Source organism: Peromyscus californicus, unplaced genomic scaffold (assembly GCF_007827085.1).
Source record: "Peromyscus californicus insignis strain IS unplaced genomic scaffold, ASM782708v3 Scaffold_7__1_contigs__length_154581171, whole genome shotgun sequence".
Classification (NCBI taxonomy): domain Eukaryota; kingdom Metazoa; phylum Chordata; class Mammalia; order Rodentia; family Cricetidae; genus Peromyscus; species Peromyscus californicus.
Genome location: NW_026294595.1, coordinates 10,714,383 through 10,739,726, shown reverse-complemented (window position 1 = coordinate 10,739,726; position 25,344 = coordinate 10,714,383). Strand labels below are relative to the sequence as shown.

The 25,344-nt window shown below is 50.0% G+C and overlaps 1 protein-coding gene across 2 annotated transcripts in view; it reads left to right on the top strand.

Moving 5' to 3' along the window:
• Positions 1-25,344, top strand: part of Ak8 (adenylate kinase 8) — a 128,586-nt gene that overhangs the window by 10,414 nt on the left and 92,828 nt on the right. For both annotated transcript variants that reach the window (XM_052725164.1, XM_052725165.1), the window contains exons 4-8: positions 775-888; positions 7,303-7,371; positions 23,326-23,407; positions 23,893-23,964; positions 25,035-25,235. In XM_052725164.1, coding sequence (XP_052581124.1) covers positions 775-888; positions 7,303-7,371; positions 23,326-23,407; positions 23,893-23,964; positions 25,035-25,235 — 538 coding nt within the window. The remainder of the gene's footprint in view (positions 1-774; positions 889-7,302; positions 7,372-23,325; positions 23,408-23,892; positions 23,965-25,034; positions 25,236-25,344) is intronic.

The following is a 25,344-nucleotide window of genomic DNA, read 5'->3' as shown; positions in this document are numbered from 1 at the left end:
TTCCTCGTGGTCCACAGAGCTCAGAGAGACCCGGGGTGGACGGCCACACAGAGCCAATGGTGGGTGAGGCAGGCGGTTCTCAGGAGGGAGAGGCTAGGAAGTACCTGCTGTGTCCACCCCCTGGGGGCCTCCTCCTGCCACCCAGGAATGATTGTTTTCCCATGGCCAGCCTTTTCTCCACTGCCAACTAAGGTCCAGGCTCCTCAGCCAGCTTTTTCTAACAGAATATAGAAGGATTTGGTGGACTTAATTCTGTTGTTTGTTTTGTTTTTATTTAGACAGGGTCCCTCTATTTGCTCAGTTTGGCCTCAAACTTAACAGTTCTCCTGCCTTAGCTTCCCAAATGCTGGCATTCCAGCCATGTACTACCATACCTAGCCTTGTGTGTGTGTGTGTGTGTGTGTGTGTGTGTGTGTGTGTGCGTGTGCGTGTGTGTGTGTGTGTGTGTGTGTGTGTGTGTGTAGACCAGAGGACATCTTTGAGTTGCACTCATTAACACCATCTGCCTCCTTTGAGACTGGCCTGGAACTTGCTTGTAGTCTAGACTGCCTGGCCAGCAAGCCCCAGGGGTTCTCCTGTCTCCACCTTCACAGCACTGGGGTCACAAGTGTGCCGTCGTGCTAGGATTTGTTCTGTGGGTCCCAGGGGTTGAACTCGGGTCTTTCTCCTTGCGAGGAAAACACTTTACTGACGGAGCCGTCCCCCTCCCCCACAGAGGAGTTATACCTAAGGTGCCTGTTGTGTTCATTTCCGTTTCTTCTTTCCTCTCTTCAGGCAATGTGGCTCTGCAAACATCTGAACAGCAACCTCGTCACCAAGGAGAACTTACTAGAAAGAGAGTTCTCCCCCCTGGCTGAGGAAGCCAAGAAACACTTCCAGACTTACAAGGTAAGGTTGGCCTGGGCCGGGGCCAGGGCCAGAGCAGCTGTGGGAAGGTCTCCACTTTCTACTTGCTCAGCTAGTTTCCATCTTCTTCTTCTTAAAAATAATATATATTTTAGACGATTTCTCCGTGTGTGTGTGTGTGTGTGTGTGTGTGTGTGTGTGTGTGTGTGTGTATGCATGTATGCCATGTGCATGCAGATACCCTCAGAGGCCTACAGAGGTGTCAGATCCCCTGGAGCTGGAGTTAAAAGTGGTTGTGAGCCACCTAATGTGGGTGCTGGGAACCGAACTCAGGTCTTCTGGAAGAGAAGTACCCTTAACCCCTGAGCTGTCTCTCCAGCCCTCCGTTTTCTTTTGAATGGACTGAAAAGCAACGTCTTGGGTAAAATAAGATGCAGGCAGATATGACAGAGGAAAGGGGGAATTTGGAGATCAGGCACTTCCTTGTAGGAAAGTAGATGGAGCAAAGAGCAACGATCTGCCCTGTGTGCGACATAGTGGTCCAGTCCAGTGAAGAAGGGGAAGAGGCATCCCCATTCCCCAGAGAAGGGGACTGGTGGCCACACCTGGGCTGTGGGACTGAGCCGAGCTGTAATCTTAAGGGCTGTCATCAAGCATATCAACCCCATTGCTAGGCTTTGGAAGTGTTTCTTGGACACCGTAGGGTTCCCCATGGCCCCGCGTCCACCCTCGGTACTTCCTACTCATGCGTTCTCCTGGTGCATCCCACAGGATTGGGAATGCTGTTTCCCAGGCCCTACCAGCTTTGTGTTCACCAAATGACCTGCACCCCAGAACTGACAGCCTCTTGAGTGCTGGGATTAACGGCATGCAGCACCATGTCCCATGGGGGTCCCTGCAGGTGCCATACAGGGAAGTGGACCACCAAAGAGATAAAGAATGAAAACCCGGCACGGACTGACTTCGTCAACCTTAACCAGATTTCGGGGAGTCTAATGCTAGTGGTTCACTGTCAGTAGATTTAAAACACAGCACAATTTGGGAAAAGGTTTCCAGGCAACAATCAGTCCAATTCCATGTGCACAACAAAGCTTAAGGTGTGACTACATAGAGACTCTTCTACTGAGTACATGTGACCATGAGGGTGGGTTCCATGGCTGAAAGTCCTAGAATCTATTGTGGTCTCTGACCCATAGCATAGAGGTCAGCAGGCCACAGAGTACATGTGACATCTCCCTAAGGATGGGCAAGGGTTTAGGGAGGGAAGCAATGGGATTAATCCATGGAGTCTCTTTAATGATCAAAGGAATTTATTTGGGGATGAATTCACAACCACAGAAGATTTATCGTAGGGTCTGGGAAAGCTGAGCTATGTCCCATGCTGAATGGCTTGGTCCAAGATCTCAGCATCCAAAACTTGTGGTCAAGGTAGCCAAGAGAGAGGGTGCCTACATCCCAGGTCTTAAGGGTCCCTGGTGGCCATCCCCCAGGGGCGGGTACCTCAAGGAAATAGGCAGGTGTAACAGCTACCTGCTACCTCACTAGGTAGCGGTGCTTCAGGGCATGGCTCAGACAGCCAGGCACTACAAGGAAGAGTCTGGGAGAATCATTCTGGGGAGTTAGGCTGAGGTCTGCCTCCACAGACAGCAAAAAGGTCACCAGGTCATTAACAACCTCCACTCTCGGTTTTCTGGATGGAATGTGAGTATTTGATTTTGTCTCCTCCATTGAGGAGACAGCCCTGTGTGATTAACATTCCCGGTTCTCTTGGTGCTTCTCCGTGAGTACAAGGACCTCTGTGCCCCCAACAATGCCTAGCTGACCAAGTGTCTTCTAAAGTGCAAGATTGTTTTTTGTGTGTTTGGTGAGAGAGAGAGAGAGAGAGAGAGAGAGAGAGAGGAGAGAGGAGAGAGAAAGAGAGAGACAACATTATGGTGCACATTGTGTGTGTGTGTGTGTGTATACATGACAGTGCACATTCGTGTGTGGAGACCAGAGGTTGATGATGAGTGTCTTCCTCGATCACTGTCCGACATGGTCTTTTTTCAGTCAGGTCTCTCACTGAACCTGGAACCCACCTCGGCTGGCTGGCTAGTGACCCAGATCGCTGCCTGTTTTAACCCCTTGTCTTGTGTTTCAGCACACCGTTTCTCTTTAATCAAACAGTAGGGCAAAGAATATTTTTCAAAATTCCCTTTGGGCCAGGGAGTGGGGGTGTGTCTTTTGGCATTCTTCTCTGAGGTCCAGGCTCCTTCCTCCTCCTGTGGAACTCTCACATCTGCTGATACTCAGTGTCTGGGCCACTTTCCGGGTCCCCTCAGCCCCACATCTCAGAGCCTACAGCCACAGCCACAGCCATTCATTTGCCCAGTGCTCTGTCACAGTCAAGGCCCGTTGGCCCTCCTAGTGCATGGGTGCCGGAGCATGGGCGCCATGTACATCAGCCAGCCTGGCCAGCCGGTGTGCTCCCTCACGAGACAGAAACTCAAGCATATCTGACCTTCAAGGCAAACTTGTGAACTTTAGTCATCCACGGTGCCAAAGGGTCCCTTTTTGTCAAGACCAAAGATTAAAGTAGACTGCAGCCAATAAAGACATGGTCAGTGTGGTCATGTGACCCAACCACTGCTGAGCCACAGGCCCAGGCTGGGGGGTGTGCCCAGACTACAGAGTTAAGGTTCATTTGAAGCTTTCCTAAGAGCAGGGCTGTGATGCTGCCAGACACGGGAGACCCTGGAATCAAAGTGTCAGAACACCCCCAAGGGGCAGCACTGTCCCCCGAGACACTGAGGGTTCACACAGCTTTTTGTTTATTCTGAACTATGTATTATGAAGTATGACAAAGATATGCAGGTATTTGAGACCCTTACAGGCCAGGTTCTGGTTTCAGCTGCTCCTATCAGGCCCCAGAGCTTTAGGATTGAACCCTCTGCAGGAAGTATGCAAACTGCCTCCCCCAGGGGTTCCCAGCTCCAGCCGGCCCCAGCAGCACAGTCCCTTTGCACCCTAGGTACCTTGTCAACCACCTGTAGCCTGGCCTTGCCTTGGTGGTCTAGAGCCAGTCCTCAGGGTGGGATCAAGCCACAACATCTAAAGAGAACATCTTGGGGATACTGAGATGAGAGCCCAGCCCCACCCTGCGTGACTCCCCTGTCACTGCAGTTAATTACATCATCATTGATGTGTCTGGGTGTCCTCTGAACCATGCTGCATTGGAGCAGAGCTGCCTGTGTTTGTGGAGTGAATAAGTGACCTGAACTTGGAAAGCTGGCCTCAGGGAGGCCTTCTTAAAGCTGGGTTATTCCTAATTCAGGTCTCCACAGTGTTTACATGTATCTCCCCCTGTATCCCAGGCTGACTGAGTAGCTGAGGATGTTCTTCAACTCCTGATGCTCTGGCATACACTTCCCAAGTGCTAGACTACAGGCATGTGCCACCATGCCCAGTTTTGTGTCTACAGATTTAAAATCTGGTTGCTGGCTTCTGTGCTAGTCTGCTAGCCTCCCACATCCCAGGGCCAACACTGCCCATTCCTCCTCCAGTATCATTGGCTGCCTTGTGGCAGAATCTGCCTCTCATTCCCTCCTTCCTCTTGTCCCCTGTCCCCAACCTCTGCCTCTTCTTCCAGAGTCTTGGGGGCAGTTCCTGCCATCCCTTAATTTTCTGCTAACTTGCAGCAGCTGAGCTTTGCATGGGAAGCTGGAAACTGTTCTTTAAAATGAAAAAAAAACTTTTTACTTTTAAATTATACTTTGTGTGTGTGTGCACGCACTCGTGTGTGCTCATGCAGGCTCCAAGGCACTTGTGGAAGTCAGAGGACAGTTTGAAAGAGTAGATTCTCTTTTCACCAAATAGGTCCCAAGAATTGAACTCAGGTCATCAGGGTTGGTGGCAAGTGCCGTTCCCCACTCAACTACCTCTCTGGACCTGGAAAAGGTTCTCAACCATTCTGACAGAGCTGCTGTCTGTGTGGAAGGCAGACCAGGGACTCTCAGCTTGTCCTTTTCTGCTGTACTGCTAGAGTCTATTCTGTGCATTAAAGTGCCCACCTAGGTGACCCAGGGACATTAGGGTCCCCGAAAGTGGAGCCTGGTGGTAAGTGACCCAAGCTCATGCCATTCCCATGTGAAATGAAGTCCAATCCTGGAAGTTAAGTGGTCCTGGGGGGCAGAACCAGGAACAGCCCATACACCTGGCACCTCCAAGCATCCAATCAGCATGTCCTTCAAGAGAGGAAGGCACATTGGGGTGGCGAGCCAGCCATCCCACCACTGGGCCCCAAAGCTGCAAAACCCAAACTGGCTGGAGTAGATGCAGCCAATGCTGTCCCTAAGCAAACAAGGAAGCAGAGTGGCCCCAGGCGAGTCTGGGCACTCACACCTGTGCCCAGGAGAAGCCACCTGGGCTCCATCTACTTATCTCTGCCTCTCCCCTCAAAGCCAGGCCTGGGGGCTGCAGGGTGGGGATGCATTACCAGGTTCTGGAAGGAGGCGGCCTGACTCCTGCAAAGACAGTCTGGCAGGGCTTGGAGAAGCAGCCCAGAAGCCCTCGTGATGATGTGACACATCAAAGCTGCCATCCAGACAGCACAGTGGCAGGGAACGGCAGGGGGCACTGGGATGGGCCTTGCTCAAAGCCACCACCTAGTCCCTGCTGGGAAGGCTTCCCGAGGCATGCACCCCACCCGGGCCTGCCAACCTTTCAACCATGCGCTTTGACTGCTCTGATTCCGTGCATCTGGGCAGGTGCTTCCTGCGTCCCTGTACTTATCTGAATGCTGTAGGAGTAGATGGCATCAGGGAGAGGGGGTGAGCCCTGGGAACGTGGCCCGGGAATGGAAGCCGCTCTGGCTGGGAGAGGACTGAAGGGAATGAGAAGAGAAGGTGCTACCTATCCACTCCTTCTATACTGCCAACCCTGGGAACTCCACTGGACATTTGGGAGGACGTGGGCACCAGCAAAAAGGCACAACTCGCCGGGCGGTGGTGGCGCACGCCTTTAATCCCAGCACTTGGGAGGCAGAGGCAGGTGGATCTCTGTGAGTTCGAGGCCAGCCTGGTCTCCAAAGCGAGTACCAGGAAAGGCGCAAAGTTACACAGAGAAACCCTGTCTTGAAAAAAAAAAAAACAAACAAAAAAAAAAAAAAAAAAAAAAAGGCACAACTCTGAGGTCACTTTAGGCCAGAGGTTCTCCATGTGAGGCCTCAGTCTAGGAGCAATACCATCACTTGGGAACATGTTGGAAATGCAGGTTCTCAAATTCAGAACTTCTGGGGTGGGTTCCAGGATGTGGCTCTGTTGGTAGAATACTTTTCTAGCAGGCATCAGGCCCTGGATTAGAGCCCCGATAATCCGAGCACATGGGAGGTAGAGGCAGTAGGCTCAGCTGTAAAAGGTCATCCTTGGCTACATAGGAGTTGGAGGAGAGTCTGGGCTACATAAAACCTTGTCTGAAAAAAGCAAGGGCTGTGGGAGCGGGGCGGGGATGGCTAAGTAGGTAAAGTGTTGTACAAGCATGAGGACCTGAGTTTCATCCCCATGGCCTGTGCAAAAAGCCAGGCATGTGTCATGCATGCTTGTAATCCCAGCACTGAGGAGACAGAGACAGGAAGGGTCCTGAGGCTAGCCAGCCAGCCTAACCTAGGTGGAACGTTCCAGGCCAGTGAAAGAAGAAAAAAAAAAAAAGCAAGGTAGATGGCCCCTGAGGTGGAGATACCAGCTGTGGTTATGACTTCATGACTTCGATGTGTCACTGATTCATAAAAGCCAGGCTTCCAGAAATGTAGCCTTGGCTCTATTCTGATGCTAGGGCCGGGGTCTGCTGGTCAACATTCACACTCAGCTGTGTGGGGGCGAGACCTAGGGCCAGGGTCTGCTGGTCAACATTCACACTCAGCTGTGTGGGGACGAGACCTAGGGCCGGGGTCTGCTGGTCAGCATTCACACTCAGCTGTGTGATCATTTGCCCCTGTATTGTGGTGTGAACAATTTCATCAAAGCCAGCTTTGGTCACCAGTATGAAGTCATTGAATGTGCTGTTGGAGAGAGGTGTGCACACACTCTAGCCTCAGCCAACAGGCTCCCCCTCCTACCTTGTGTGGGGTACGAAGACCAAAGACCCAGTTCCTTTCCTTGAGGAATGTCACCACCTCTGGGAATGATAGACACATCCTTGAGCAGCTTGTGTAATGAAAACCTCATTATCTGTACTCATGGGGCATGGGTCAGTGTGAGGTACGCACTCATGAGCCACAGATCCCCTGAGGGTTGGGGAAGCCTGATGCTTGGAGGTAGATATGGAGTTGGGTGGGAAAACATCAGAGAATGTGGAAGGGATGGCATGGGTATACCATTATGGGGCCAATGCTCAGGGGCCCAGTCAAGGGTGCCGCCCGTGTCTGCCCCATTGAGCACCAGGCTGGGTTTTGGGACCTCACACCATGTATCTTTCCTTCAGAGGATTCCCAATTCGTTGCTTGTCGGCCTGGTCCAGGAGCGCCTGAGTGAGGATGACTGCCTCAGGAGGGTAAGACTGCATGGCACTGCATGGCTAGGGGTGGTTACCAGAATACGGGGGGAGGCGTGTGTCCATCTTTGAGGCTACGGAGAAGGTGAAGCTGGCAGCTAGAAGCTGAGCAAAGGCCAGTGTGTGGTCGTGGGCTTCAGAGCAGCTGTGGTAGTTGACAGTTCCGTTGGGGTGCCTATAGGATGGCTAACCCACCCTGAGGGGTCCTAGGAGAGAAACCAGCAAAATGAAATTGCCAAAGTGTATGTGGGAGGGGCTACCGTGAAGTGTCCAAGGTCTTTGACTTTTGATCTTTTAAAATTTTTATTTATTTCTATTTTATGTCTGAGTGTATGTCTGTGCACCACATGCGTGCAGAGCCCATGCAGGCCAGAAGAGGGCATCAGATCCCCTGCAACGAGAGTCACAGGCGGTCTGAGCTGTATGATGGGGTTCTGGGAACTGGACCCTGGTCATTTAGAAGAGCAGGCGGGGCTTTTAACCACCAAGCCATCACTCCAGCCCCAGATTTTATCATTTAAATCTTTCCCTGCACAGTTTCAGAAAACCTGGTCCAGTGTTTGAGAGCCAGTCACAAGTGGGTAAACAGGCCGAGAGTCACACCAAGAGAGGTCAGAGGAAGCCTGGGACAAAAGCGTGTATTGGATAACAGCAACACAGACAGCTCCCTGCCCCACATGCTGGAGGAAGGGTTTTATGCTAAGGCACATAAAGGTGGGTCACAGTGTGCCTGGGCCTATTCACGTGCCCAACATGGGTTGAGAAGCACGTCTGACTCCAGGGGCCATGCGGCACCCTTGCTGTCTGTCTGAAGGACCTGTCCTCTAGGGCTTGCGATGCATCAGGGGGAGCTGATGGCAGAGTGGTAGAAGATGGCCGTACTCACGTCAAGCTGACCCCATGTACACCACATTCTCCTTTCCTGCTGGTGCTCTAGTAACACACCTGTTGTCCACAGGTCCCCAAGGCTCTATTCTGTTCTCATTTCTCTGCTCATCAGATGTGATCATTTATAGCGAACTTCACCAGGCTCCTTAATCCTTTCGGTTTCATCCTCCTCCTGCCTCTGAGACCACCCGGTGTGGTTTCTACTTGGATTATTGCTTTTCTAAGTCCTAAAATTTCACTTGGTTCTTCTTTCTGCCTCCTGTGTCTTTGTCAAGACACTGATCTTTCCATCATTTACTAGATTGGCTTTTTTTTTTTTAAACCATCTGCTTTAGAGTCTTTGTTTTGTGAATGATTCCAACACCTGGGTCACACCATGGCAATGGTATTTTTCTTCCTCCACATGAGTCAGGAGTGGCCTGGATCTCCCTGGGCTGAGTGGGGCTATATCCTGGATGCTGTTCATGTTATGAGACTCTGGGTCCTGTCCTGTGGTGAATGTTGACATTTTTGTCTTGGCAGGTGATTGATTCATTTGGGTTCTAGCATGTTCCAACCCGGTGGCTCTGGGTTTTGGTTTTGATGTAGACCTTGTTTTCAGCTGTTGTGAGGACTGCAGGGCCATGCCATCCATCCCTTGCTGCCTCTGTACCAAATCAAAACCTTCATTTCTCAGCACATTCCTTGGAATACTGTTGGGGAAGGCATGGTAGCAGGATATGAGGTCATCAGTCACGTGGCATCCAAGGCAGGAAGCTGAGAGAGACGGATGCTGGTGCTTGGCTCACTCCTTTTTATTCAGTCTGAGATTCCAGCCCATGGTCAGTGTGAGTCTTCTCACCCTATAGATGCTCAGTTAAGCCTCTATAGATGACCTCCTGGACACCCAGTGATGTGATTCCATGGTGGCTCTAATTCCAGTAAGGCTCACAATACAGGTTAATCATCATTTCTCAAAAAAAAACAAAAAAACATAAGCAAAATAAACCTCATGTTAAAAAAAGTCTTAGAAGTTCCACCACAGCAAAAACTAACTCAGGGAGCTGCCTTCCTAAGCTCCCTCCCTGGTCACTGCCTGTTGTACTCCTCAGCCTTCCAGCCAGAAAGTTGTGATTTACTTCTGGGACTCAGCTTCATGTTTCCTACAACCGTCCCCACATCAGGGCCCTGTAGTAGGAAAACAGAGAAAGGGAGCGTTGGGGCGTTTATTACAGGCTCTTGGGCCCTCTTTCTGAGTCATGCTAGTTGCTGCAGGAAAGCCTGTGGAGCTCCTCCCACAGGCTCCCCTACCCTGACCTTTCCTCCCGGCCCTCTCCTTCCCCTACTTGGTACCTGCCTTGAAGATTCAGGATGCGTAAATGTGTGGGGATGACAAGGCAGGGTGTGTTTAGTCAGTTCTGCCCAGACCCGGAACCTGTGTAACACACGTATACATATGTGCAGACATACTATTCTCTCTATTTCCATCCCTCTCTTCTTCCCTCCCTTGAAAATTGACTGGGGGGGGGGGCAAGATCTAGAAGAACACCCAGGTTGTTTTTTTTTTCCAGTGTGCAGGTAAATGAACAGCAGTTTTCACAGGCTTGCCCTGTGTGGTCCAGTCATGTGAATTATGAACAGGTCACATAGAAGCTGAAGTCTCAGGGTCAAAGAGGGGTCTGAACTGTTTTTGTGTTCTTCTTACCTCAAGTCACTCACAGCCAGCCAGCCAGTGGTCTCCTGCCCAGGCATGAGCAGGTGCCCAGATCTGGGGCTCTTCTGGCCAGCTGTGCTGTGGTGAGATCATTCGGGACTTGCTGACTCCATGTCTGTGTGACAGCCACTTCGCGCTGATGTACTACCAAAGCAGCTAAATACAGGTGTCATGAAAGAGCAGGGTCGCTTCCCAATAAAACTTTACCAAAACATCCAGGATTGGCCAGGTAGATAAACTGGCCTGTGCTGCAGGAGTCTCCCTCTCTGGAGGGGCTTGGCTGTCACAGTGGTGGAAAGGACATGCCGGTGGGGGTGTTCATGGACCTTCTCTCCAGCTCCCAGCCAGAACTGAAGGGGAACGCAGGAGATGTGACGGACGTAAGGAGTGAAGAGAGAGGAAAAGTGGGGAGCTCGTCCCGCTGTCATGTAACTGGGAATAAACTGGCTGGCATGGAAACCCAGGCATCTGGAACCAGCTGGGCAGCTCTGAGAGTCTCCGTCCCTCTGGAGCCTCATAATAGACAAAACAGTACTGATTGGTGCAAGTCTTTTTTCTCATGTCACTGCATCCCGGCTGCAGTAAACGTGGAAGCTTAGCCGGCAATGCAAAGCCACAAATGCTTCAGGCTGAGTTACAGAGTGGTTTTGTGTGTCCTGGGAGCAAGCTACATTCACAAGAACTCAGCTGCCCTTCTGTTTCTATCTGAACACATTAGGAATGCGACACACAGGGCTGGAGAGATGGCTGAGCCATGAAGAGCACTTGCAGCTCTTGCAGAGGAGCAGAATTCGGTTCCCAGCACCCACGTCAGGTGGCTCACAACTGTCTGTAACCCCAGCTCCAGGGGATCTAATCTCTTCTTCTGGCCTCTATGGGTAGCTGCTTATATACATGCAGACATACGCATGTACACATAAATAAATAAATCTTTAAAAATGAAACATGAAATAGACAGTGACCCAGCTGGTCAGGGCTGCCTGGTCTCTACCAGACATTATGGGGTGATGGTTTCGGAGAAACTGAGGCTCTTTGGTGATTTCGGTTGTATCTCAAGCTTCCCTCTAGGATACATAAGAGTCATATAGCTCACCCTGGCTTTGCACCTCTGATCCTTGTGCCTGTGTGTCCTGAGTGCTGGGGTTACAGTCATGGACCACCACATCTGGTTTATGCAGTGCTGGGAATGGAGCCCAGGGCTTTGCATATGGTAGGCAGTCACTCTTCCAGGTGAGCTGAGTCCCGAGCCCCAACAAAGGCTGATGTCCAGCAGCCCTTCTTGAACCTGTTTACAAGCTTCATCCATGCAGCCTATTTTCACAGTATACCTGCAGTGTAGACCAAGTTCAAGGTCAAGCTTCTAGGGTCCTTGCCAAGAGTTCTCACTGTCAACAGAATGATGACATTTACTATTACTGATATGTTTAAATCATAATTGTTGCCTTGATTCTGTCTTATTATATGTGATGATACTGTGTTGTGATTGATACTGTTGACCACACAGACATAATACTTATTGCCATGGTGACTGATGATGGGAACAGCTTTATCTGCTACATCTCATTGCAGGCCCATCTCTACTGTTTGGAAAGCCTGTGACTGCTAAGCTGTTGGTGGCCCCTCTGCTCAGGTGTGTGGCACCTGTGGTCGGGCCCAGTGCACCTTCAGTACCTCACCCAGTTGTGATTTTTTGTTTTGTTGTTGTTGTTTTTCAAGACAGGGTTTTTCTGTGCAGCCCTGGCTGTCCTGGAACTCACTCTGTAGTCCAGGCTGGCCTCGAACTCAGAGATCCGCCTGCCTCTGCCTCCTGACTGCTGACTACCAGGATTAAAGGCATACGCCACTACTGCCTGGCTTGTTTTTTTTTTCCTTGCATGTGTGTGTGTGTAGGCCTGAGTCTGGCATCAGTGTCTTCCACGGTGGTTCTCCACTTTCCTTTACTGAGGAGGGAGCTCCTGTCATGATGGGGTGTCTCCTGGAGGCTTGGTCATTGTTTCCTCCTTTGTGCCTCCATTTCCCCACCTTGCACAGCGACAGGGTTGTGCTTGAAGACAGGGGTGCCTCTCTGACCTGCATGTCTGTGATTGTGACTGTGTCCCAGCCGTTGTTACCTGCGGGGAGAAGAAGCACCTCCTTCAATTTGTTTTAAGATTTCTTTTAACCTTCAAGGGGCATCTGGAGCTGTTTTCATCTCCTCCCGACGGAGACAGATTTCCAGGGCGAGGCGAGGCTTCTAATTATGAGCTTTGGTTGTTCAAAAGCAAAACAAACCCTCACCCCAAACAAGCAGGCGCTCTCGCTTTTCGGGAGGAAAATGACACATATGCATATTCATTTATATGGTAATTATTATTATTTAGCTACACAGGGACTAGAACTGATCATTTAGAGCACAAAAATATTGCAGGGAATAGTGTTCAGGGAAACATAACCCATCAGAAGTCTGTAGTTAATGCCCTGGTTCTTTTCTTTCCTCCGCTTTTTTCTTCTTTTGCGATCTCTTTGAAGAATTTTATTTGAAGTGACCATCAAATGCATTAGAGAAAGAGAAATTAGCAGTTCGTTTCAGAACTATGAAAAGGTGGCAGCTCAACCTGCTAGAGAGGTAGGAGGTGCTCCTTAGGGACAGTCGTGTCCCTGAGGTCAGAGTGTGCCCACATCACTTCTCTTGGATAAAGGAGAGCTGAGAAGGTAGGCGTGGGCACTGGGGATGTGCATAAAAAGGGTCAGAACCAGAGACTCTGTGGTACCCTGGCCGGTGTGCGTGTGCTCTGTGTGACATGGCTGGCTGGCACTCCTTTTCTTGGTCCAGCCTTCTGCAAGTACCTAGGGTTCTTCCCATGGCTTCCTTCATGTTGCTTCCCGCCTGCTAGCGCACAGGAGGCCCTGGTTCAGTTCCTAGCACTGCATTAAAAAACTTGGTATGGCAGAAAGAAAAGCAAACATCAGATGAATGCACTTTTTTGGCCACAGTACATCCATTCACATAGTTCAGGACTCAGAAACCACCAGAGGTTCTTCGCTTGGTCACTCCCAGCTGCGTGGGGTGGCTCCTCCCCTCAAGACAATGTGGAGAGATTTGCCTGGAAGCTCACCCTTCAGAAGATGCTGTTATACACAGAGGAAACACCTGTTTCTTTAAAATAAATATGAATCTGGGTGTGGCACCTATCTGTAACCCCAGCACTGATGGGTCAGAGTCAGGCAAACCCCTGATTGCTTACTGGCCAGCAAGTACAGCCGGATCAGTGAGCCTCTACATGCATATTCTCTCTCTCTCATAAAACTTTTCTGGGCAATGTCCTTAGAGCCTACCCGCCCCCCTCCCCTCACCCGCCCTGGGCTGCCTGCACTCAGCTTCATCCCTCCATCACCCACCTTCCCTGGATGGCCTCTTAGCCCTCCTCTGGACTGGCCCTATCCCACTCAGGACCTTCACACTCTGTGGCACATAGACCCCGAGGTTCCTGCCTTTGGTTTTCTACTTCCTGGTGCCTACATCTTGTGTAGTCCCCTCCTCTGGAGCAGGTGAGGTCATGGCCTGGCATCACACCACACAGTAATGTGTCCCGGCAGACTGGAGAGGGAGGTTCTCCTTGTTGGCACCATACAAAGAGCAAGCAGGTTGGAGGAGCCCCCATGGTGGCCTCTGGGCACAGCAGGCCATAGCCAGCCTCCACCAGCAGGAACAAATGGATGCTGTCCCAATCTGAATGAGCAAAGAGGGGAGTTCTTCCTTCGAGCCTCCAGAGGAGAACACACTTCATTGTGTGCAGGCCCCTGTGTTTGCATGGGTGACACAGTGCCTTCCTTGTGACGTGTATCGTAAACAGGCCCAAGTCTTTCCTAGCTGAGGGGAGGTGGGGGCATCCTTGCATGAATCAGCTCCTCTCTTCCACGTTCTTCAGCCTTGATCGTCTGCCTGGATCTGGTTTGGGTGACAGGACACTGTGAACAGGGTCTGCACAAATGTGTGATGCCACATTGACAGCAGTTGACCTAAAGCTCTGTTGGTGGCACCCCCTTAGTTCTGGCCCACTGGCCCTCAGAGCACAGCCACGTCCTCAGTTCCCATCCCCTAATTATTTGTGTATCTGTATGTGTGGTGTCTTCCCCAGTCACTCCATATTATATAATTACATAATAATAATAATAATTTAGGCATGTATGTGCACGTGCAGGTGTCAGTGGACTTCAGAAGAGGACTTTAGATTCCCTGGAGCTGGAGGTGTAGGCAGCTGTGAGCCACCTGATGTGGGAGTCCCCTGGAAGAGCAGCAGGTGCTCTTAGCCTCTGAGCCATCTCTCCAGCCCTTCCACCTCTGAGACAGGGTCTTCTGCTTTTACCCAGGGTTTGCCTGTCTGCCTTCTGGCACTGGCATTACAACTGTGTGCCAACACACTTGACTTTCTTATGTGGGTTCTGGGGATCCAGGTCCTCATGCTTGCACAGCGAGTGCTCTACCGACAGAGCCGCTCACCAGCCCCGGGTTCCCTTCTTTTGCCAAAGGTTTTAGGTAGACAGCGTCTGAAAACTACTCTATAAACTATATGTATATGTGTACACACACACACACACACACACACACACACACACAGATGAAAGTACAGCTATACTCCCAGTACTTGAGAAGCTGAGGCAGAAGGATTGCTGAGAGTTAGAGGCCAGCAGTGTGAGATCCTTTCTCAAGCAAACAAAGAGGATACTAAGAAAACAAGTTGGAATTCATCCATGAGGCAGGGTGATGATCTGCTTTGTGTTTTAACATCAGACATCTTGATGGTTTGCAGTCGAAAAGTTTCTCCGGTTCCACCCACCCGGCGGTCCCACAGCCGCTTATAAAATAATTACTCAGAGGCTTATATTAATTACCAATTGCATGGCATATGGCAGGCTTCTTGCTAGCTGGCTCTTATAACTTAAATTAACCCATTTCTATTTTCTATGTTTTGCCACGTGTTCTGTGGCTTACTGGTCTGCTGGCATGTTGTTCCTTGGGCGACAGGCTGGCATCTCTCCTGCCTCTCCTTTCTCTTCCTGTCTCTCTCCTTGGATTTCCCACCTACCTCTAAGCTGCCTTGCCATAGGCCAGTGCAGCTTTATTTATCAACCAATCAGAGCAACACATAAAATCACAACATACAGAACAACATCCCACAGCAATGGTTGAACCTTATTTCTGCTCATTGAAGGAATAAAGAAAAACATTGGAAAATTTCACGGCAAAAGGCACCACATCAACATGAAAGATGGGCTCTGAAGAAATTGGACCCCAGGCCTCAAGGTGTGCTGCCATTGGGGGTGTAGCAGTTGAACTTGACCGGGGTGTGGGGGACCAAGGTTGAATGAGAGACTTGAAAACTTCAAAGACTTGGGTCTTCAGATGGGAGTCACCAGAGAGCCCTCCACAATCCATCTAAACCACCCAGGGCAGCAGCCACACCATCTCCCTGAAGGAACTGGAAGACAAACATGTCCGTAGTGCTGACACCTCCATGTAAACTGCCGGGCGGTGGTGGCGCACGCCTTTAATCCCAGCACTCGGGAGGCAGAGCCAGGCGGATCTCTGTGAGTTCGAGGCCAGCCTGGGCTACCAAGTGAGTTCCAGAAAGAGGCGCAAAGCTACACAGAGAAACCCTGTCTCGAAAAACCAAAAAAAAAAAACAAAAAAAAAACTCTCCACCCTGACCACACCACTCTGTTGGATCTTAACCACCATGCCCCCTCTGTGGATCAGCAGCAACTTGGAGAGGGTTTTATTGCCGTGGTGATGCAGAACTTGGGAGCGATCCAAATGTCATTCATTCCTTCCATCAGTATTTATGGAGCACAGTTCTGCTGGGTACCATGTGAGAAGCATGGGGCACTCAGTCAACAGTGCACCGGACATTAGTTTCCTCTCCTTGCATTACAAACTCAGGGGCTTAAAATAACCCACTTAGCATGCTGTGAGTCGGGATCTGATCTCAGATACCAGGATTCTCTTCTCTGGGTCTGCAACAAGAAGTGGACTGGAAGCCAGTGGACACACAGCTGGGCCCACCCCTGCTGGTTGGCGCCACCTCCCAGATAGCTGGGCTGGGGCATGCAGACAGGAAGTGGCTGGAGAGTCTCCCAGGTGTGGGTGCTGCAGTGCATGGCCCCAAACAATGACCACCTCGTTCTCTGAGAAGATCCAGCCCAGTGCTCAATGCCATGCGCTGCCCTTGTGTTCACTCAGACAGGTTAAGATACTCCACTGCCGGAGGAGCTCAGTGAAAACCATCGGAGTGTGACTTAGGGGCTGAAGACTAATGCTTGTTCCTCTGTCCTTTCTGCTGGAGAACAGTGTCAGCTGGGCGAGCATGGTGGCACACAGCTGTAATCTCAGCACTTGGGGAGGTGGGGGAGAAGGGAAAAGGAATGGTGGGTAAGAGGGAGCAAGGAGGGAGTGGGAGAAAGAAGAAAGGAAGGGGGGCTGGAGAGACGGCTCAGAGGTTAAGAGCACTGGCTGCTCTTCCCGAGGTCTTGAGTTCAATTCCCAGCATCCACATGGTAGCTCACAACCATCTGTAATGAAATCTGGTGCCCTCTTCTGGCCTGCAGGGACACATGCAGACAGAACACTGTATACACAATAAATAAAACTTTAAAAAAAGAAAGAAGAAGAAGAAGAAGAAGAAGAAGAAGAAGAAGAAGAAGAAGAAGAAGAAGAAGAAGAAGAAGAAGAAGAAGAAGAAAAGAAGAGAAGGAAGGAAGGAAGGAAGGGGAAAAAGGAAAGAGTCTTGCATACTTTGGGGGCGGGGCTCATAGTATACCAGGTGCCTTAAGGAGCCTTGTCAGGACCGTGATCTAATGAGGAGCAGGAGGAGTGAGTGCACAGTCTTTCCCACAGGGGCCCAGAAGGGAAAACCAGCTGTAGCCAGCCTCTCCTCCCCACAAGCCATTTCTGTGCAGAGTTCTGCAGACCCAAGTAAGACTCCTTTCTGCAGGCAGACAGAGATGAGTCTACCTAGTTGAGAATGGTGATGTGAACCTGTATCCTCAGCACTGAAGCAAGAGGATCAGGTATATATCAAGTTCACGGCCAGTCTGGGCCACACACACAAAGAACAGTTCACTTTTCTCAAAATTATGAGGGCTGTGATCAAACTAGTGAAGTCCGGCCCATCTCCTGGCTGCCTGGTCTTGTGGTGGCATCTTTTATTTTAATGTTACATTTTCTTTATTTAGTGTGTGTATGTCCATGTGTGTGCAGAGGTCAGGGGGCAACTTGAGGGGTCAGTTTTCTCCTACCACATGGGTCCTGGGAATTGAGCTCAGGTTGTGAGGCTCGGTGGCACGCGCCTTTACCTCTGTGCCGTCTCACTGGCCCGCCTTTGCTCTTACGTGTGGGGACCACCTCACATTTCATTAGAGAAAAAGGAGGGCGGTGTGGGGTTTCTGATGCCCCTTACACTTGCTTTGGCAACTCAGACTTTGGGCCGAGGGAATGCGATTGGAATCCAAGCCCCCAGTCTCTGTTAGCCTCCTGGAGCCCTCGGAGGGACCAGCCACCAGCTCCCAGATGCCTCCAGTGGAGCCTTCTCTAGTGATCTTTAGTTGGAGCCGCGAGGAGATGGGGCAGTTCTGGGGGAACCCCCAGGGAGCACCCACACTCTGGCTTCCCTTTGAGGAGCCAGGGAGGAAAGAGAAGCACATCACAGAGGCGGCGGCCCAGAGGGCAGCCAAGCTTCCCACAGGCCTTGCTAATTGTGCTTTGATAAGTCAGGAGAGCAGAAAGGGCCAGTGTTGTGCACAATGCAGGCCGAGCCTGGCTGCATCAGGCCATGCTCCGCTGCGCCGCGCCAACTTCCCTGGGCTGCCTGGCTTCTCTGCTTCCCTTTCTTGCAGCTGTGACATCTGCTCGGTGCCTGTCCCTCCTATGATACCATGCCCCTTGCAGCTGTGCAGACCCCCAGCTCTGTGCGGAGTGCCCTGAGCATACGGCCTTTTTGATGTGTGATAAAACAGAGCCGAGCCACGGGGGTACGGTGAGCTAAGGCATCGGAATATCAATTAACCTGCTCGGAACAAAGCTGGGGCTCCGGTGTGGAACAGACAACTCACTGAAGTGTCAAGAAGATGGATAATGTATTCTAATTAGGGGTTGCCTGATACCTCTGCCCCAGACCACTCCCGGATGCCGGACCCACAAACCTAGCAGAGCACAGTGGTGGCGAATGTCTCAATGTCCCTGTCATGGCTGTCATCCATTGGTGTTTCCGGACTGATTACTTCTTGCTTTGCCAAAAGTGTTCTCAGCTCTGGTCGCCATTTCCCCTGGAAAGGGCGGTCCATTTTACAACTGTGCAGCAAGCCTCTGTGAACATGTGTGCTCTGGGGAAGAGGGCTTTCTGGGCCCCAAGCCGGGGGTCGCTCACACTGAAGCCTCTATCCAGCCACTGTCCCTCCAAGGGCAACTGATATGGACCCACATGGACAGCACAGGGATGGAGGTGTCCACGCTGCGTGCCCTGTGGGACAAGGTGCTGCCGCTGCTATATCTTAGAAGCTTCCTTCCTTAGTGTCATCCTCCAAGTTGTAACAGACCTGAAGACCCCCTTTCTCTTCCCAAAGTCTCCAGCCCACACAGGTCATCATCAGCCCAGGAGCCAGGGTGTCCCTTGTTTTACTGTCTTTTCCTGGTCACTGGGAACCTGGCTTTTGCTTGTGTGAAGCGGATGAGCATTGTTTCCGTGAAGAACTGGAAGACCTTTGGACCATGAGCTGAAATCTGCTGTGGACTCATGCTCAGGGAGGCAATATTAAAATCAGGTCTTTCCAGGAAGGTCTGCCACTTCCATTTCCCAGAAGTGACTCAACCTGCAGCTCCAGAATTTGGAAGGCTGAGGCAGGAGGATTGCTGCAGCAGGCATGAGGCCAGCCTAGTCTACATACCACGGTCCTGTCTTTAAAACAAAGAAAAGGGGGCTCAAAACTGAATATCCAGCTGGGCAGTGGTGGCGCTCGACTTTTATCCCAGCACTCGGGAGGCAGAGGCAGGCGGATTTCTGTGAGTTTGAGGCCAGCCTGGTCTACAGAGTGAGTTCCAGGACAGCCAGGGATACACAGAGAGTTTTCAATCTAAAGGTAAAGATTGTGTGTGTGTGTGTGTGTATGTGTGTGTGTGTGTGTGTGTGTGTATGTGTGTGTGTGTGTGAGTGTGTGTATGTGTGTGTGTGTGTGTGTGTGTGTGCTAACTCTAGGCTCTCTGGGCTTGAAAAGACTCTAGCAACTGTTAAACACAAAGATTGCTGAGGGACATACAAAAAAAAGGAAGAGGAGTCATTGGCTTCTGCCGTGGAACATCAACTGCTCATGAATTAATCTACGCATTCGGTGCTGCTCCAAAATACTCAGAGCTTCTATCTCAAAACAACAAAAATGGTTTTGATGCTTACCTGGAAGAATGCATTTTGAAAAAGAAGAGAGGAGAAAATGTGTTCTGTTTAATATAAAACAATACATTATAAAATTGTGGTAACTTTAAAGGTTAAATAAAAATAGCTTAGTAGTCTGCAGGCAGGAAGAGGTGACGGGCAAGTTCATGCCAGCCATTACAGCTTGAGAAGAGAAGCGTCAGATGGGGAGGGGCTGTTCCAAGGTCGGGACAGCTGGGAGCCTCGAGGCAGCAAGTTAGATCTTAGCTTCATGTGTTCACAAAAGAAAACATGGTTCTATTAAATATGAAGTGTAAACACATGAGAGAACACAGTTTAAATACGAGTGAGTATTTACCTCCATTTGAGGTAGGAAAGGCCTTTTTATGCACCCACAAACACCAGACTCCAAAGCAGGAGTGCAGGCACGGATTTAATAGAAAAACCAGCATGTTAAAAACAACACTGAATACACTTGACAGCCTCAGGCAAACCTTGGAAAATATGGCGACCGTCTCTGCCTCAAATGGCTGTGGTAGTGTTTGCCAAAATGGGTTCACTTCTTAGGATGTAAACTAAAGCAGTGCAGGCTGTAATTATGTTTTGCTGGACAGGTTCCCCCTAGGGTGGTGTCCAGCATTGGTAACCATGCAGGGAATGGAGACAGGTACTCTTCCATCAGACTTATAAACTGTGGTGTGATGGGGCTGGGGAGGTGGCCCAGCCGTTCAGGGTGCTGCAGCTCTTCTGAAGGCCTCAGTTTGGTTCTCGGTACCCACATCAGGTGCTTCACCACTGCCTGTAACTCTAGTCCCAGGGATTCTGGTGCCTCTTTCTGGCCTCTGAGGGTATCTACACAGGCACAGCACACACTCAGACACACAGACATATGCATAAAATAACTATCTTTAAAGCAAAAATTTTAAAAGGTAAATGTATGACAGTTTAGGTTGCTTTTAGTTTTTAAAGAAAAATATTTATTATGGTGTGTGTGCCGTGGTGTGTACTCGGAGGTCAGAGGACAACTTTGTGGAACCAGTTCTCTTCTTCCACCTTCACATGTGTCCCTGGGATCAAACTCAGGTCACCAGGCTTAGTGGCAAGCCCCTTTCCTACCCGGAGCCCTCTCACCAACCCCAGCATTTTAAAGATAACTGTGAGGCACTGGGATGGGCAGAAACACTGCACTTAACACACTAGCGAATGTTTGCCGACTGGACTCAGGCAGCTGTGGACATTCCCAGTGGATGGTTTTGGAACACCAGGGATGCTTCTAGCGCACAAATGCTTCTGCCATGTTAAAGAGCAGGTTAGACCTACTGTGCTCGCTGTGTGGTAAGAAAAGTGGAGTTTAGATTTGATCCGGGTGATATCTTTTGTCTGGTGTGTGTGTGATGGTTATTCTTGGTTGTCTGTGGTGCTATATTGTGTACCCTAATAAAATTCGCCTGAAGATCAGAGGACAGAACAAGTCACTAGATTAAACATAGAGGCCAGGCAGTGGTGGCACACACCTTTAATCCTAGCACTCTGGAGGCAGAGAGCCGTCTGGATCTCTGAGTTCAAAGCCACCCTGGACTACATGAGATTGACTCAGTCTAGGAAAGAAACAGAGCTAGGCAGTGGTGGCACACACCTTTAATCCCAGTACTTGGGAATCACACACACCTTTAATGGCTGGGTGGAGAAAGGTATATAAGGCGTGAGGAGGCAGAAACTAAGTCTCTTTCAGGCTGAGGAGTTGGTGAGGTAAGAGGTGGTGGCCGTGGCTTGCTCTGCTTCTCTGATCTTTCAGCTTTCACCCCAATATCTGATACTGGGCTTTTTATTATAAGACCTTTTAGAATTCGTGTTACTATATCTGGAATTAACTAAAACCCAAGTGGCTAGGTACACCTGTGAGGGACTTTTTCTTAATTAAATCCTTTGAAGTGGGAAGACTCTGTCCCCCCTTTTTTTGAGATAGTCTTACTATGTAGCTCTGGCTGTCCTGGAACTCAATCTGTAGACCAGGCTGACCTCGGACTCACAGAGATCCACCGATCTCTGCCTCTGGAGTTCCGGAATTAAAGGTGTGAGCCAGCATGCCCGGCCCAAGAAAACCCACTTTTAATCCAGATCGTTTGAGGTAGGATGATAGACCTTTAATCCAAATCTTTTGAGGTGGAAAAATGAATCTTTAATCTGGGCCACACCTTCTGCTGGCAGCCTCTAGAAAGGACATGGAGGAAGGAAGCTTGCCCTCTTTGCCTGCTTCCTCTCACTGGCAAGTCCATTCCTTCACGGGCACTAAAGCCTACTTCTTTGGGATTTCAGCATACACTGAAGACCAGCTGAGACATCCAGCTCATGACTGAACAACTACTGGATTCTTGGACTTTTTGTTCATAGACAGCCATTGTTGGACTAGCTGGACCACAGCCTGTAAGCCACTATAACAAATCCTCTCTCCCACATATATAAATTATGTTTATGTATTATAGATATGAACATATATGTTCATGTGTGCAGATGCACATGTATATGTACAAATGTGTGTGTACATTTCCTATAAAGACAGGGGAACCTCAGATGTTCTTCCTCAGGAACAACTGTCCACCTTGTTTTATGAGACAGGGTTTCTCACTATCTAGGCTGTATGGCCAGCTAGTCGTAGGGATGCACCTGCCTCCACCTCCCCAAGGCTAGGATCACATGTGTGCACTACCATGCTTGGCTTTGATCCTAGGGACCCTTTGTCTTAGCAATCCTGTATCTCAGAAAGACTTCAACACATGAAAGGGCTATGCACCAAAGATGTTCATTGCAGTATTATTTATAATGATGTATTAGTCAGGTTCTCCAGAGTAACAGAACTTACATATGTATGTATGTATGTATGTGTATATATATATATATATATATATATATATATATATATATATATATATATATATATTTGGGAGTTATTAGAATGACTTACAGGCTGTGGTCCAGCTAATTCAACAATAACTGCCTATGAATCAAAGATCCAAAAATCCAGCAGTAGTTCAGTCTACGAGGCTGGATGTCTCAGCTGGTCTTCAGTAGACACTGGAATCCTGAAGAAGGAGCAGGCTCTAATGCCAATGAAGGAATGGGTGGCGGGGGGTGGGGCTTTCTTCCATGTCCTTATATAGGCTTCCTGCAGAAGGTGTGGTGTGGGCCAAATTAAAGGTGTGTCAAGATCCAAGATCCAGATTAAAGGTGTGTCTTCCTACCTCAAAGATCTGGATTAGAAGTGGATCTTCCTACTTCAAATTAAGCAAAAGTCCCTCCCAGATGTGCCCCTCCATCTTTGGGTTTTAGTTAATTCCAAATGTAGTCAAGCTGACAACCAAGAATAGCCACCACAGATGGTGAAAATTGATCACAGACTCATGAAGCTGTGGGTGAAGCTGGCACCATGGCCCAGTCACTTAGAGGATGTGGTATAAACCTTCAAAAACAGAGGCGGTGAAGGATGCTGGCATGAACATGCTGATGGTAATTGTGGCAGCTGTGGGAAACCTGGATGTAAGCTGCCTGCTATGATCGTGTTCATGAGCTCTGGCTCCGAAGTGAGCAGCTGTGATGGGTGATGCAACTGTCAGACACGCTTCTTTTGTTGAAAAGGTTCCAGCCCTCTTTAGACCTTCTAAAATATAATTTAAAATAGGGAGGGGCTTCTCCGTGGGTAAAGGTGTGTATTGCTGTCAACACCAATGACCTGAGTTCAATCCCCAGGACCCATGGTAGAAGGAGAGAACTAACTCTTGAAACTTGCCTTCTGACCCCCACATGTGTGCTGTGGCAAGTGCACACCTACCTCTACACACACACACACACACACACACACACACACACACACACACACACACACACCTATCTACCCATCCACTCACACATGCATGTACAAAATAAATAAATAAATGTAAAAAAACTAGTAATGAACCCCCTCCATACTCTATCTAGGGCTGGATCCTGGACGGCATCCCTGAGAGGCGGGAGCAGGCGCTGATGATCCAGACTGTGGGGCTGGCGCCCAAGCATGTCAGTGAGTAGACCCCTGGTCCCAGCTGCCCCGAGGGTGCAGTGTGAACCCTGCTCCCTCACACTGGCTCTCTCCCATCCTCTACCCTGGGCCCAGTCACTGTCCATGGGAGGGTTTCAAGGCCTTAGAATTCAGCAAGAAAAAGACACACTAGGTGAAATCCAGCCACAAAGCTAAGTGTGTTGAGGGCTTGCCATTTAGAAAAGAAGGGTTCCTCATCTCAGGAATCCCCATGCTGTGAGTCTCTTTAGAAAACCAAGGGAAGGGTGGCAGAGTCAAATCTCAAGATGTCTACACAGTGATTTTCCGCAGTGAAAATTGATGGCCAGGGACGTTTTCCACCATGGACTGTCCTCGGAATGGTTTAGCATCATCTGGGAGATGGGTGGCATGTGGGATTGAATATCATCCTACAGCAGAGGTCCTGAGATTCAGATGTGTGGCACCTGAGCCCTGCACACTGGTTTGTTCCTTTCTTTCCTGCCCAGTTGTGCTTAGTGCTCCAGACACAGTCCTGATTGAGAGAAACGTGGGGAAGCGGATTGACCCCATCACTGGAGGTATGATGGTCCCACCCCCCTCCAAACCCCAAGGGATTCAAGTACAGTGAGGGGATGCCCCAACCCACTCTCTGCTCTAGGCACCCCAGAGGGGCACACAGAAATCCCAGCAGGTGAGGGGAGAGAGGCATCTTGGGTGAAAGACAGAGTCTTGTTTTCAAGGAGCCAGACTCTCTGGGTTGACTGTGTCCAGGAGTCTGGGCTTGGGAGAGCTCACCTTGGGGCTCAGGGCCATGCACAGGGGACATGGTGCTGGGGAGGGGTGGGGGGCCTGTGTCCCTCTTCCTGGGAAACTATGTGCCCCACACTGCTTGCCCCAAGTGTGGAGGAATAAGGCTCTTGAGTTTCCTGAGAAAATTGGCCTGTGCCTCAAATGGGATCTTAAATCACCACATTGTCGGGGTTGGGGATGAAGGGAAGATACCTCTCTTGGGTTTGGTTTTCCCTGGACTTGGAGTGAGAGCTCAAATTGCTCTGAGGGTAAACTGAGTCTGTAGGCCCTTCTCAGTGCAAAGTCAGCACTCAGGCATCCGTGGCTGCCCTTAGTTCTAAGCAGAGGGGCACCACGGTCCTTTCCTTGAGATGAAGTGTCATATAGTCTAGGTCAGCCTTGGGCTTGCTATGGAGGTGAAGATGACCTTGAACGTCTGATCTTCCTGCCTCCATTATAAAAGGCCTAAGAATAGAGAGCCACTTGAGGGTCCCCGGCTTTGGAACGTCCTGGAGGGAGAATGGTATGCCAGCCATAGATTTGAGAGAGTGTCGTGACTCCACCAAGTATGTAAATGTCACAAGCTGCCACACTTGGTTTATGAGGTGCTGGGAATTGAGCTGAGGGCTTTGCACATTTGAGGCAAACACTACCAACTAAGCTACATCTCTCCGCAACCCCATGACTGTCTTTTTATTGTTATGGCCAGCAGCTGATGTTATTCGCGCATTGTTATATGTAAAAGCACTTGCTGGCTGGGAATGGTGAGCCACATCCCTGGGCAGTAAAAACAGGCAGTGCAGTAGAGCCTGCAGCAGCCCTGGGTGGGTACTCTAACTCTGTGCCTCTCCCTGTACAGAGATCTATCACACCACCTTTGACTGGCCCCCTGAGTCTGAAATACAGAACCGGCTGATAGAGCCAGACGGCATCTCAGAGATAGAGACTGCGAAGAAGCTGCTAGAATATCACAGAAACATCATCAGGATTCTTCCTTCTTACCCCAAAATCCTGAAAACCATCAGCGCAGACCAGCCATGTGTGGACATCTTCTACCAGGGTAAATACAACAGGCTGCCCCATGTCGAACCACACAAGGGCTGTGGCCACTCTAACCACCTGACCGCCCTGCTCATCCCACTATCCCTCAGGCTGGCAGCAGCAGTAGC